Source organism: Colossoma macropomum, unplaced genomic scaffold (assembly GCF_904425465.1).
Source record: "Colossoma macropomum unplaced genomic scaffold, Colossoma_macropomum, whole genome shotgun sequence".
In the NCBI taxonomy this organism is placed as follows: Eukaryota; Metazoa; Chordata; class Actinopteri; order Characiformes; family Serrasalmidae; genus Colossoma; species Colossoma macropomum.
In genome coordinates, this window is record NW_023494805.1 from 39,611,780 (window position 1) to 39,627,198 (window position 15,419).

At 39.5% G+C, this 15,419-nt stretch overlaps 1 protein-coding gene across 1 annotated transcript in view; it reads left to right on the forward strand.

Annotated features, from left to right (window-relative positions):
* Positions 1-14,395, forward strand: part of LOC118826568 (RNA-binding motif, single-stranded-interacting protein 3-like) — a 115,588-nt gene extending 101,193 nt beyond the window's left edge. Inside the window, exons 10-13 of the mRNA XM_036597572.1 lie at positions 2,892-2,942; positions 8,511-8,624; positions 11,660-11,752; positions 13,876-14,395. Of these exons, the coding sequence (XP_036453465.1) occupies positions 2,892-2,942; positions 8,511-8,624; positions 11,660-11,752; positions 13,876-14,040 (423 nt within the window). The 3' untranslated portion in view covers positions 14,041-14,395. The remainder of the gene's footprint in view (positions 1-2,891; positions 2,943-8,510; positions 8,625-11,659; positions 11,753-13,875) is intronic.
* Positions 14,396-15,419: the final 1,024 nt, after the last annotated feature.

The following is a 15,419-nucleotide window of genomic DNA, read 5'->3' on the forward strand; positions in this document are numbered from 1 at the left end:
ACTTGACTTGCACCTCAAAGACTCAACACTTGACTTGGACTCAAGACTTGGATTTGCACCTCTAAGACTCAAGACTTCACTCGGAGACACAAAACGTCACTCAAACTCACACTTCAGAGACTCCACTTCTGCCTCAGAGACACAAGACATGAACTGACATGAATATTTCTGGCATACTTTCAGACAGAACCAAAACATATGTACTCAAGACCTCCAAACGCCATCACAGAGTGGACAGACAAAAGTTTTACTGTTGAATAATGCAAATGAGGATGTTGGACACCTTTTGGCAACCACCATGTGCAATATTAAAGACAATCACTGAATATGTCAGGGGTGCACAACTCCTGTTCTGGAGCACAATTTCTCCAGCACAATTTAGTGATTTACCTGTTCAAACACACCTGATTTAACTCATCTGTTAATTGCCAGGTTTAGTGGGTGTGTTTGAGCAGGGAAACGACCAAGCTGTGCTGGACAACAGCGCTCCAGGACTGGAGTTGTGCACCCCTGGGATATGTGGTAAGGACTCCCAGAGACCTACACCCCAGAGATTTGAGACTTGATTCAGATTCCGACCTCAGAGACTCAAGACTCAGACTCACACTCCAAAGATTTGAGGCACAACTCAAACTCACACCTCAGAAATGTGACTCAGACTCATACTTCAAAGACTTGAGACACAAATCTCACTTGCAACTCAGACACTCAAGACTCGACTCTCACTCACACTTCAGAGACTCGAGACTTGACTTGGACTCAGACCTCAGAGACTTGAGACTTGACTAGGACTACCACCTCAGAGACTCAACCCTGACTCAAATCCCGGACACTTGAGACTCAACTCAGACTCATACTCCAGACACTCAAGATTTAACTTAGACTCAGAGTCACACCTTAGAGACTCAGCTTGGGTTCGGGCTCACCTCAGGAACCCAATGGTGACTCTCACCTCAGAGACTCAAACCTTTACTCAGACTCACATCTCAGAGATTCGAGACCTGAATTCACACCTCAAATACTTGAGACTTGACTCGACCTCACAGCTCAGAGACTCGACTTGGACTCAACCTAAGAAAACGAGACTTGACTTGTAACTCAAAGACACAAGACTTGACTCAGACTCACACCTCAGAGACACAAGGTTCAGATTTGCACCTCAAAGACTCAAGACTCAACTTGGACTCACACCTCAGAGATTCTATTCCTGCCTTAGAGACACAATACATGAACTTGTGTGGATATTTCTGGTGCACACTTTTGGACAGAACCAAAACATATGTACTAAAGAGAACCCCAAGCATCGTCACAGAGTGATCAGACATTTGGTTTGATTCTGTGCACCTTCACTTTTGAATAATGCAACCTATGCATAACCCTGAACTGAAGCCTGGCATTGGGGTCTCACAGCATTTATAGAATAAACAGTTGGGTGGTGACCCCAGCATTATTATATGTTCTATATTGGACGCTGTGTTTGTTTGAATTCTAGAGATTGATTTGCCAATAAAGGTCAAACACACAATGTCTGTTTACACTGTTTCACATCAATTGATTTATAATTCAGACAAACACACACACAGACACACACACACATGTATTAAAGAATGGAATTCAAGCTTTTCTGCAGCAGACAGTTTTTATGAGTATGATTATGCTTTGTGTCATTATGGTTTAGAGTAAGAGAAACAGCTGAATGTGTTTAGATTGTGGTGAACAGAGTTGCTCTCTAATGATATTAGATGGTATGTTTGTTTTGGGGCTAATGAACTTTTGGTCACTGAACTGAACTTGAATGTATTAGATTCTGTTGGATCCAGCCCTTAACCTAATCCTGATTCCAACACTGCCACAGTGGGTAGCACTGTCGCCTCCCAGCAAGAAGGGCCTGGGTTCGTTTCCATGGCCGGGTGACCAGGGTCCTTTCTGTGTGGAGTTTGCATGTTCTCCCCATGTCTGCATGGTTTTCCTCCCACAGTCCAAAGACTTGCAGTCAGGCTAATTGGACATGCTAAATTGCCCCTAGGGGAGAATGTGTGTGAATGTCTGTGTGTCTGCCCTGTGATGGACTGGTGACCTGTCCAGGGTGTATCCTGCCTTCCACCCAATGACTTCTGTTATAGGCTCCAGCTCCCCCCACGACCCAGAAGGATAAGCGGCTTAAAAGGTGTGTGTGACTGAACTCATTCTGATAATAGATTAAGACTGAGGTGTTTATATTCTCACTCTACTCAACAGTCTGATGGATAATCTCTGTTTACATTCACACTACAAGCAATCAGATCCAAAATTATGTGCATGTGTAGAGAACCACTTAATGTAGATGTTACCATGGCAACAAGCATCATGAGTCCAGTCAGAGTGTAGTCTAACATGTAAGGCCTTCAGTCCAGCTCCTGAGGTCCTAACCAATGGGAGAGCTCACTGAGCTGAATTTACCTATATAGCACAGAGAAAACAATTATGATTGGATACATTTTTGATATTATTTGGAGTTTTTAAAGAATTAGTTTCCAGCCAAAATTTAAGAATGATGTAAGTGCATTCCCACAACACTTACAGAGTTTAAAAACAACAAACATCATGGTTCTATTATGTTCTATAGTGTTTTTATTTCACATAAATCATCAAGGCCCTGAGTGTTCCTCTCTGACTTTATCTCTGATGTTATATAATAATGTTAAAATTAGTATGCATTTGTTAGTAGCAAATTAAGTACTAATACATATCTAGAAATAAATATTAATTTATATAATCATAATAATCATGTTTTGTTCTCTGCACATTTTAAGGGATTTTGTTTTAGCTCATTAGGCAGAGAGGAGTCTCAGAATAATTCACACATCAAAATATATATTTAGAAATTAAAATCCTCATTGTTCTCTCTGCAGGTTCAGAGTACGTCATGGATGCCTCATCAGCAGTATGTTATGCAACCGACTGTGAGTGACCTAGAACTTCTTACCTTTAACCTTTCATTTGACCTGTGAAATGACTGATGTGCCCCAGAGATTGATAATTATCAAATAAAGTAATTGATCTTTTAATAGCTTTCGTCAAGCAATTTTTTTTTTATTTAAGTTTTTGAAATTTGCATTGTTATGCACCATGCTGCTTTGTGCACTACAGGTCAACAAGAAGCTTTTTTTTTAAGTTTCAAACTAATTTTAAATTAAAGTCAATTTCTGTCACAGCCATTGGAAACACATCACATGTCGCTGACGTGTACTTTGCCAAAAAGCGTAAAAAAAAATGTAAATAAAGATTGAATTATAGCAACACTTTGAATGTGTATTATCTGCAGTTTCTAAACCATGAATCATTTTGGTTGAAAGCTGTGTTAATATGTATTTACATTTCGCTGAGGTCGAAACAAAACCTATCATCTCCATTTTTGTTGTTTTTCAGTTTTTGACATAATTTGAAAATCCCTGCTGCCCTTTACATTGTGCGTAAATTTCATGATGATTGGACCAAAAAAAGACCAAAGAAATGTCCCAAAAAAGACTGTAAAAAAGTCTGGTTCCATTGACTTACATTTAAAGTAAAGTACGTTCCTGTAAAGTTACCATTTTGGAGATATGAGGCTTTGTTCCAACAACAGCACATTTCATACACAAATCAATTCAACACTTGATTTGAAGGCTACCTACATAGGGACTACATAACATGTTCATAAGCACTGAATAACATAAATATTCAAATATTACTTTATAATTATGTCCAGCTTATGCTAGTTACCGCAAGATGAAGTAAGATGTTCTATGAAGTAAATGCGACTGCACTTACATAAGGGACCTCAAACTAAAGTGAAGAACATTTTGTTTCATTTATAACACTATTATGAAGCATCATTCCCAAGTAATAGAACTTAGAAGGTCTAGTTTAGACATTTCTAGCAGTCCTGCATAGTTTTACATGAGGTAAAGTACAAAACCATTATGTCAATGCAATGTCATTTATTTCACCATATGGGTGGTATCTCAATTACTGGCATAAGATGTTTATAAACACTCAAGTACTGCTTCATGAATATGTTATTCCGTGCTTATGCATGTGTCATGACGTAGGTAGCCTTCAAATAAAGTGTTACCGGCAATTCAATGTGCTTTACGTAAATAAAAGCAAAAGGAACATCAAAAGGAAAATGAAGACAAAGTACTTAAGCAGAAAAACAGAAAAAAGTATTAAATAATATTAAAGCTTATGGAATCCTGAGATCTAACAGTGCATTTGCAAAGGTAGTTACAAAAAGAATAATAGTACTAAAGATAGGCAATAAAATAAATGCTAAATATAAAAGACAAAATAATAGCAAGTAACATAAGGGATTAAACGAAATTGAAGTAGTGATTAGGGTACAGTGTAGTGCTAAACAAAGGCACAAGAAAAAAAGAATGTCTTTAATCTGGACGTAAAGATGGATGTATCTGGAGCATATCTGACATCATCTGGGAGTTTGTTCCAGCAAGTGGCAGCATAGAGACTGAATACCACTTCACCCTTTTTGGTTCTGATTCTGGGTTCTACTAACTGACCGGTCCTGAGTGATCAGAGAGGCTCACTGGGTTCATTTACTTCAAGCAGATCAGCAGTGTGTTTTGGTCCAAGGCCAGTCAGAGATTTATATACAATTCGAACCACTTTAAAGTCAATTCTGTACCTAGTTGGTTGTCAGTGACTTGAGGATTAGAGTGATGTGCTCAGATCTGTTAGTTCTTGTAAGCATTCTAGCAGCTGTGTTTTGAATGACCTGTAGCTGACTGACTGGGGTTTTGGGAAGGCCAGTAAAGAGACCACTGCAGTAGTCCAGCCTGCTGGAGACAAAGGCATGAATTTGTTGTTGTAACATTATAATTTATTATTTAAACGTTGAGAAGTTCTTGTGATGGTAAAAGTCTGAAACTGTAGAACAGACTCAGTTTATATCACAATACCTACATTTAGAGTCGGTTATTCATTCAGCCTAATGAGAAACTGTAGAACAGACTCAGTTTATATCACAATACCTACATTTAGAGTCGGTTATTCATTCAGCCTAATGAGAAACTGTAGAACAGACTCAGTTTATATCACAATACCTACATTTAGAGTCGGTTATTCATTCAGCCTAATGAGAAACTGTAGAACAGACTCAGTTTATATCACAATACCTACATTTAGAGTCGGTTATTCATTCAGCCTAATGAGAAACTGTAGAACAGACTCAGTTTATATCACAATACCTACATTTAGAGTCGGTTATTCATTCAGCCTAATGAGAAACTGTAGAACAGACTCAGTTTATATCACAATACCTACATTTAGAGTGAGTTATTCATTCAGCCTAATGAGAAACTGTAGAACAGACTCAGTTTATATCACAATACCTACATTTAGAGTGAGTTATTCATTCAGCCTAATGAGAAACTGTAGAACAGACTCAGTTTATATCACAATACCTACATTTAGAGTGAGTTATTCATTCAGCCTAATGAGAAACTGTAGAACAGACTCAGTTTATATCACAATACCTACATTAAGAGTCGGTTATTCATTCACCCTAATGAGAAACTGTAGAACAGACTCAGTTTATATCACAATACCTACATTAAGAGTCGGTTATTCATTCACCCTAATGAGAAACTGTAGAACAGACTCAGTTTATATCACAATACCTACATTTAGAGTCGGTTATTCATTCAGCCTAATGAGAAACTGTAGAACAGACTCAGTTTATATCACAATACCTACATTTAGAGTCGGTTATTCATTCAGCCTAATGAGAAACTGTAGAACAGACTCAGTTTATATCACAATACCTACATTTAGAGTCGGTCATTCATTCAGCCTAATGAGAAACTGTAGAACAGACTCAGTTTATATCACAATACCTACATTTAGAGTCGGTCATTCATTCAGCCTAATGAGAAACTGTAGAACAGACTCAGTTTATATCACAATACCTACATTTAGAGTGAGTTATTCATTCAGCCTAATGAGAAACTGTAGAACAGACTCAGTTTATATCACAATACCTACATTTAGAGTCGGTTATTCATTCAGCCTAATGAGAAACTGTAGAACAGACTCAGTTTATATCACAATACCTACATTTAGAGTCGGTTATTCATTCAGCCTAATGAGAAATGTTTTATGTAGAGTTATGTGAAGTTTGTACAACCTCACAATGGTAGATATGGAATAGCACATTTGTGAGCTTTGATAAATTAAACTCCACTGTAGTTATTTTGCAGTAAATAAATCTATGGTCATTTTAAGCCCATGTACTCTAATGTTTATGTGCCTACATTGTTTCACAGCGCTTTTAAGCTGACGGTAGCTGCTTCATGTCCGAGCGCTGTGGGGATTTGGGATATTTTCTTATTCCAGTCTGAAAGCATCAGTCAGACTGTCAGTGAATATGACAGAGCTTGTTTACAGCCTGGAGAGGACTTTTATTCTGGTATATTTTTAGAAATGATGGAGGAACAGGAGCCCGAGCAGCCAGAGCATATCGGAAAATCAATTTATAATACAAACACACAAGACAGCACAACAGACTGTTTACCGCAGCAGACAGTTTCTATGAGTATGACTGTGTTCTGCGTATCATTATGATTAGTATAATGAGAGGAACAGTTTTTAGTGGCTTTTGGATTGTGGTGAAGCACTTTACTCTGTAATAATGAGTCTCTCTATCTCTCTCTCTCTCTCTGTCTCTCTTTCCTTTTCTCTCCCTTTGAAGTTCAAAGCTGTTATAAGTATGTACTGTTGAGTAATATATAAGTTTGTAAAATCTAATTCATTAATTGTGGTTTTGTAATAAACTGTATTTAACTATAACTGTGCTGTAATTTTGTCAGCAATTATGGTGTCATTCAGGGGTGCATCAAAATTTTGCCCCCCCAAAAAAGTTTCAGTTTTCAAAAACAGCACATCTGTTTTTTTGACACAAAAAATATTGGTTTTAAATATGTTGACACTTAGATTCCTGCTACATAATAACAATGCCATGAAATAAACAGATAATAGATCATAACAATATAACAGTGTCATGTGACCATTAGTGGGCTAAAATATCATAATATTTGGGCCCAATCCCAGTTCACCCCTAGCCCCTACCACTTAGCCCTTAGCCCTCTGTTTTGCACGTTGACGTCTAGGGGTAGGGTGTCCTGATTCTTGTTGAGAGAGAGGGGTAGGGTGAAGTGGTGGGGCAACATGGCCCTCCAAACAGAGGTTTTTCAGAGGCTCACACCAAACACAGTGTTATAAGACTGCACTAATGACCAAAGAAACCCACAAACGTGAGAATTTTCTCTGTTAAAAAATGACAATAACCTCTGTATTTTCTTAGTTTAATGCCGTTTCACTGTATTATGGTCGTTTTTCTTCATAACAAGCATAAAAAATCACTAATAGCATGCTAATGTCTCAGTAGCTAGCTAGCTAACTTTTCCGTTCCACCTTAAATAGTCCAGCAGTTCTGACGCCTGAAGTGCCAGAATGCAACTGCTGCACCACTTAAGGTGGAACAGGAAAATTCAAACAAGAAGCTGTTGAATATCTGACTTCAGCTTCATATCACTGAAGATTTTTTTGTTTTATTTGAGGGTCCCATTTCGTAGGGCAAGATTTCAACCACTACCCTGTAACTCAGTTCCAAGTGGCTAGGGTGGCACTCGAAAACAAGGGGTAGGGGTAAAAAGAAGGGATGGCTGACAAGAGTAAACAAAAATTATCATATGATATAAATTAAAAATAACAAAACAAAAATTAAACATAAATAACGAAGTATTCAGAGCTTTATTTACAAGGATTGTTATTTAAACCCAAGGCATAAATAGGGATAGTAATAAGCTAAATATATACAAAATTATCATTTATAGGGTACTTTCTATGAGTCTGTCCCAAATACTAACTCTGAAAAAATAATACTTATATTTTTTCAATGTTTTATTTTTAGAGATCCTTTTTTTATAGTGACGTTGAAACACTGGTACATGGTGAGCAGTTAGATGTACTTAGAAGTAAATGTGTCCCAAAGTCTGAAAATTGGTCACTTAACTGCAATTAAGTACTTTTTAGTGTTGTAATGTAAAAAAATATGATTTTCTGTGTGAACAGCTGTTCAAAGCTGTGTTTGCTGGTCATGTACTGGCTGTGTTTTTGAGCTCAAAATTAGCTAAAATTGTCTCCACCAAAACAGTCCGTCCTGAATTATTTGGGTAGAATTATGATTGTTTTGGTAGAGACAAAATATAACGTTCAGTCATTTGTTTTAATAAAATAAACATAATTAAGTTATAGGGTCACTATAAGGATTTTAGTTTAAAGTCTAAGATCAGTTAAAGTCCCAAATGTGTTTTCAGCTTTGATTCTGAACCAGTTCAGTGGAATCATCCATAAATAGATTGTAGGTATGAAAATGTACAGTACATACATCACAGCTCCACCAGTGAGCAGAGAACCTGTTCTTACGACTGATACTGTTACTCTGTCTCTCTCGTTCTCTTTGTCTCTCTTAGGGAACCGTGATCACTCCATCTTTGGAACACACGACGGTCTCCATGCAGCCTGCACACCTGATATCTCCTCTAACACAGCAGATGAACCACCTAACACTGGGCTCCACAGCCAGTGTGAGTACTCAGTACTATGTCTTTAACATACGCTGAAGACCTTTCACTGGACCACCACGGCATAGAGTCCAGATCTTCAACAGTCTTGGGCTGAGTACGTCTCTCGGAGTCTGAATCATAAAATGAAATTCCAGACAGGTTTTGAGGGCATTATACAGTCCTACAATGCACTCATAATTACTAAAGAACAAAGTAGATCAGCTGAAAGTCTACAAAAAACACATTATGAGTCTCTTTACTAAGCAACACACAAAGGAACTTCAGCTAACATGGTGGCTGCTGAGCCACTGAAAACGGTTCGTGTCAGACTCTCTCGACTCTCTGGAGAAAAACTGCAGCTCTGTACAGTTAAAAACAGAGACTCTGACACGTTTACTGCCTGCTGCTCTTCACACAGCAGAATCACTGAAGATTACTGCCAGCATGGACCGCAAACTAAATGCGTATCCTAGTCAGGTTTTTCATTTTTCCTCATCCCCTTCTTTTCTGCAGATATGAATAAGAACTTCAGCCCCGTGAGAAAATTATGATGCAGGCTGATGATGAGTAATGAGGTCCACTTACGAGATTTGTGTAGTTTCATGTACCAAAAAGATCATAATTAATTTTTACATCACTATTTTCCAACCTCACTTGATGCCTTAGAATTCAACAGGCTTTTTTTGTCGCTGTGCCTTTAAGACTAGTGAAACTGGTCCTCAGGAACTCTGAGACTGCCCCATGTGTTGGGAGTTGGAGCAAACATGTAGACTACCTGGGGCTCCTGAAGACTGGTTTGAGAACCACCACTTCAAGGTCCCATACAGTCTGAGGAAATGTTGACCATACTGAGTCTGAGGAGCGAGTGACTCTACTGAGTCTGAGAACACATTGACCATACTGAGTCTGAGGAGCGAGTGACTCTACTAAGTCTGAGAACACATTGACCATACTGAGTCTGAGGAGCAAGTGACTCTACTGAGTCTGAGAAAACATTGACCATACTGAGTCTGAGGAGCGAGTGACTCTACTGAGTCTGAGAACACATTGACCATACTGAGTCTGAGGAGCGAGTGACTCTACTGAGTCTGAGAACACATTGACCATACTGAGTCTGAGGAGCGAGTGACTCTACTGAGTCTGAGAACACATTGACCATACTGAGTCTGAGAACACATTGACCATACTGAGTCTGAGAACACATTGACCATACTGAGTCTGAGGAGCGAGTGACTCTACTGAGTCTGAGAACACATTGACCATACTGAGTCTGAGGAACTGTTGACTGTACTTAGTGGTGGTGGTGTGTTAGTGTGTGTTGCGCTGGTGCGAGTGGATCAGACACAGCAGTGCTGCTGGAGTCTCTATTTAGATTTTATTCAATCTCTATTCACAGCCGTTTCAATGTATTTAGTCTCTATTCATTCTCATTTCACTCTTTATTTGGTATTTAATCAGACTTTACTAAGTCTGTGTTCTGCCTCTATTCAGACTGTGTTCAGTAGGAGACCTTACAGAGCACAGAGCCTGTTGGGTATTTTTAAAGCTCACTGTTTAAGGTCAGAGAGAGAGAGAGATAGAGAGAGAATGGTGTGATAGATGATTCCCTGGTGTGTATGAGACAGACTGCAGATAAAGTGAACAGAAACACGCCGATAGCAGGAACAGATACAGACAGAAAGAACACTGTGGAACTGTGTTATTAGAAACACCTACCCTGTACTCCCACTGACTGGCCACTTTATTAGAAACACCTACCCTGTACTCCCACTGACTGGCCACTTTATTAGAAACACCTACCCTGTACTCCCACTGACTGGCCACTTTATTAGAAATACCAACCATGTGCTTCCCACTGACTGGCCACTTTATTAGAAATACCAACCATGTGCTTCCCACTGACTGGCCACTTTATTAGAAACACCAACCATGTGCTTCCCACTGACTGGCCACTTTATTAGAAACACCAACCTTGTGCTTCCCACTGACTGGCCACTTTATTAGAAACACCAACCTTGTGCTTCCCACTGACTGGCCACTTTATAAGAAACACCAACCATGTGCTTCCCACTGACTGGCCACTTTATTAGAAACACCAATCATGTGCTTCCACTCATTGGCCACTTTATTAGAAACACCAACCTTGTGCTTCCACTGACTGGCCACTTTATTAGAAATACTTAACTTGGACCATTGGGCTGTGGAGCAGTGGAACTGTGTTGTCAGAAGTGATGGAGCTCCATCCAATACTTTTGCGATGAGTTGGAGTGATCCAGAACTGACCATCCAACATCACTACCCGACCTCACTAATGCTCAGTCAAATCCTCACAGCAATGTTCCAACATCTGGTGTAAAGCCTTCCCAGAAGAGTAGAGGCTGTTACTGCAGCACAAACTCATTATTAATGCCCTTGATTTCAGGAGAAACACTGGAGGAGCAGGTGAACACAAAATGTTGGACATAAACCGATCACCCACTTCATTAAGTCTACCTCCTTGTTTCTACATTCATTGTCCACTTTATCAGCTCTACTGACCATATAGTCTCACTCTGTAGTTCTACAGTTACAGACTGTAGTCCATCTGTTTCTCTGATACTTTGTTACCCTGTTCTTCAGTGGTCAGGACCCCCATGGACCCCCACAGAGCAGGTATTATTTGAGTGGAGGGTCATTCTCAGCACTGCAGTGACACTGATGTGGTGGTGTGTTAGTGTGTGTTGTACTGGTGCGAGTGGATCAGACACAGCAGATACAGTAGTGAGATTCTCTTCTAACCATCTGATCCAGTGTGTCTGTATCTGTGTGAGAGAGAGAGGGTGTTGAATGTTTCAGTCGGCCTGTCGTTCCTCCACTCTTTTTCACAGCAGTGAGTGTGAGTGATAACCTAATAACTGTACTCTCTCACTCTCACACTGCCCCCTACAGGACCACAACAGAACTGCACCTAATATCTTTAAACAGATAGATAGATAGATAGATAGATAGATAGAAAGATAGATGTTTATTGCACTGAGGGTGAACTTTGCTCTAACGCTCATCTGTCTGTGTTTCAGTATATGACAGCTGCAGCTGCCTCTGTGGCTCCTATGCAAGGAACATACATCCCCCCGTTCACTCCTGTACCTCCGTCTGCTCTGTCTGTAGAGGTAACACACACACACACACACACACACACACACTGCTCGCTCAGTTTAGTCACACAAAACACACACCATTCGGAATTTAAGCGCGAGTTCAACACAAAAGCAAATTTATCCAGTTTTTATCCAGTTTCCCCCTCATTACCCTAAATGTAGCAGATCAGCCAAGACATGATTTGCCCCTTGCAACAAATTTTCACAATCTGAAGCAATTTTTCAGGTCGGAAACTCGACTGGAAGTGACTGACGGTGTGGATGATCTGTAGTGTGAGAGGAGAAACGAGTGAATCTTTAGATCTCCAGTCGAACTCTGAAGTGATCAGAGACTCTCCGATATTATCAGACATGTTTGACATTTACGTCTCAAAATGTTCACGAGTCCAGCAGTGTGAGAAGGTCAGAGATTTACTCAACGAGTGATTCAAACAGCCAATCAGAGAGCTGGAAGAAAGGAGAAACAGGCATGAACAGCGGAGCTTGGAGACAGAGGAGATGCAGGTAAAACACAGGCAGATAAGAGCCGATATCATGATTATAATGTTGATCCAGATCAGCTTATATTAATTCCCAGTTTACACTTTCACTGCGCATAAAAGCAGAAACAGGTCCAGTAGGTTCAGCTCTGTCTGTGTCGTGTGATCTGAGGGAGTTATTTGTAGCCCAAACTCGTTATGTGTTATTCTCCCTCTTTACCTTGTTGTCTAGTCTGAGCGCCTCACGACAAAAAGACAAGACAAACTGACGTTAAGTTTGTGATGCTCTCAGTTTTAGAAATCTTAAAGGTTGTGTAGTGAACGCCCAGCCTTAGAACCATTAGCCTACATTAATGCAGCTTTTCTGTTTGCCTTTTTCAAAAACATCCTGTTGGAACACACTTGCAAGTTACACACTTAAAAAAAAAAAGATGGTTCTTTAAGGATTATTCAGACTGATGGAGAATGTGTTCTATATGGTTCTGTATAGAACCTTTTTGAAAATGGCTCTACGTAGCACCAAAAGGAATTCTTCTATTGTTACAAGCTTGACATCTTAACAATAGCAGAACCATTTTCAAAAAGGTTCTATACAAAACCATCTACAGCACATTCTCCATCAGTCTGAAGAACCTTCTCACCATGCAAAGAACCATTTAAGCATGAACTTTGAACTCATGGTTCAAAATTGAACCATTGGCTTTACAGAAGAGCGCTTGAAAAAACATCTTTTTTAAGTTTATATTTATATGACTTTAAAAAGACGTTTTCCATAAGTGGTCAGTTATAGTATTCCTACACTCTCAGAAATAAAGGTAGTAAACTGTCACTGGGGCAGTTCCCCTTTTGTCACTTGGGTGGTTCCCTCAAGGGTACATCTCAGTACCTTTAATCAGGGAGCATAGCTATACTGTTCTACGCTATAGACTGGGGTTCAGTCCCCCACCTGGGTAAACACCCTACACTATACCAATAAGAGTCCTTGGGCAAGACTCCTAACACTACCCTTCGCCTACCTGTGTAAAATGATCAAACTGTAAGTCGCTCTGGATAAGAGCGTCTCCCAAATGCTGTAAATGTAAACTGACTCCACACACCCCGTCTCGTCTCCAGGCTTTTATTTTACTGTTCTGTTTAAAACATTCGGTTATGAAAAGGTACAAATACGAACTTTTCACCTGGAAAAACTTATTTAAGGTTCACAATCAGACCTTAAAACCACTGTTGTACTTTGAGGGAACATTTACACTGTTTGTACCTTGATGAACAAAAAATGTACCTGAACAGAACCTTCATTTCTAAGTAATTTTCTGGGTGAATTTACAGATGACATGCTTTAACAGGTAATCAGTAATCTGTACTGGAACACATTTTTAAGCAATCCCTGTATACGATGTACCGTCTTCTATAAACATGGACAAAAGAAAAGATAGAAATTCAGACTTCTGGATGGTGACTATTAATGTTTTCAGCTATGCAACATACTTTATAGATAACAGTGAATCATACAGTGTCAGAAACCACATAATCAGGTCTATTGACCAAATGACCAACGCCACACAGTCTAAGATGAGTATGTGTTTACTAAACACATACTGGGTAAATGGGGACTGGATGAATGAATGAATGAACGAATGAATTCTGTGCTGTGTTTAGGGTGTGGTGACGGATGCATCGTCTCAGACAGTCGCCCCATCACAGGATATCAACACACCTCAGCAACAGATCACCGTGGAGACCAGTGACCACATCCCATCATACTCCTACCAGTCTAAGTACACGCTAAACTGTATTTTACTCAGATACTCAGCAGTACTATAGTTGTCTTTTGCTATGATTCTACCAATAAAAGTATATGACAGAGACATTGTTCTATTTAAATGTCCGAATTCTACCAACTGAAGTATGTATGAGCCTCTTTTAGCACCTTTATTTCAACTTCAACTCGCTAATCATTTTATAAAATCCAATTCTTTTTCTCATATATTATGGAAATAGAGACACTTCATGTATCACCGTCAAAACATTCAGTACAAGTCTTATATGATCTCTGCCTTTATGACAGGCTGGTTTAATTATTCATCAGTTTAAATTTAATCAGTCAGGTCACTGATGCCTGACCCGTCCTGTCAAACACACGGCCCCGTGTGCCAAAATTAAGCCAACAGAACAGAATTAGCAGCTACTCTCTTAAAATAAAGGTGCCAAAAGCCATAGAAAAACCACTTCTCTCTGCCTAAAAACCTTTCAGTGGAGAATCTTTTAAAGAGCCAGGTTTGTAAATGAAAGTGTGAGTGTAAAGAATCTTCCTGAAGTTTTAAAGTAGTGTAAAGACTGTAATGGATTAACTCTATTGCGTTGTGGGGGAAACCAAAACCCTCACGGTTTCTTGCCTTATAGATCCGCACAACTTTGAAGTCACCAAAGTGTGGACTTTGAGGAGGATTGCAGGGATCAGGGCACCATTTGGGACTGGGATAATGATGTCTGCCGCCTTTGGTCTCCCAGCAACACACCTTTGAGACTGCCAGGTTTTAAAAGACAGAAAAATCCAGGCGAAACAGGTCACTGCTGTCGTTCAAACGTTGGTAAATCAAGGGGGATATGTAATTAGCCACACTCGCAATACATCCACCTATTTTCTATGCGATCAAATGCATAGAATAAGCATGTTTTGCTGATGACCTCAGAGGCTTTTGTACATAATACATGGGCAGAATGCATCAGATTTGCGCCTGACACTTCATGCATTGTACATTGGGCCCTCGACGTGCAGGAGCTGAGCCTCGCTGTAGTCCAGGAGTGTCAAACTCAACCAGTAAAAGTAACCTGAACTGGCCATTGTCTATTCAAAATATGCAAAGATTACATTACAAAAAAATATGAATACTTGAAATATTCAAAATTTAAATGTCCTTGGGAACCTATTTGCTTGAACTAGACCCCTGTCATGCTTTCTTTGCAGCAAGTTCATTTACACTTGGGTTCAGTTTCTGAGCTGCTGAGCTGATGTTGGGTGTTTATATTGGCTGAACTGCTGATGAAATACATTTTAGTGATATGACTGGTGTGGAGTTGCACAGAATTGTGTAGAACATTACGTTGCAGTGCATGCTGGGGACTGTAGTGCAGCACATTGTGAAACAGGCTAATATTGATAGTAAATTAAAATACTTTAGTGGGCCGGATCGATTGCGTGG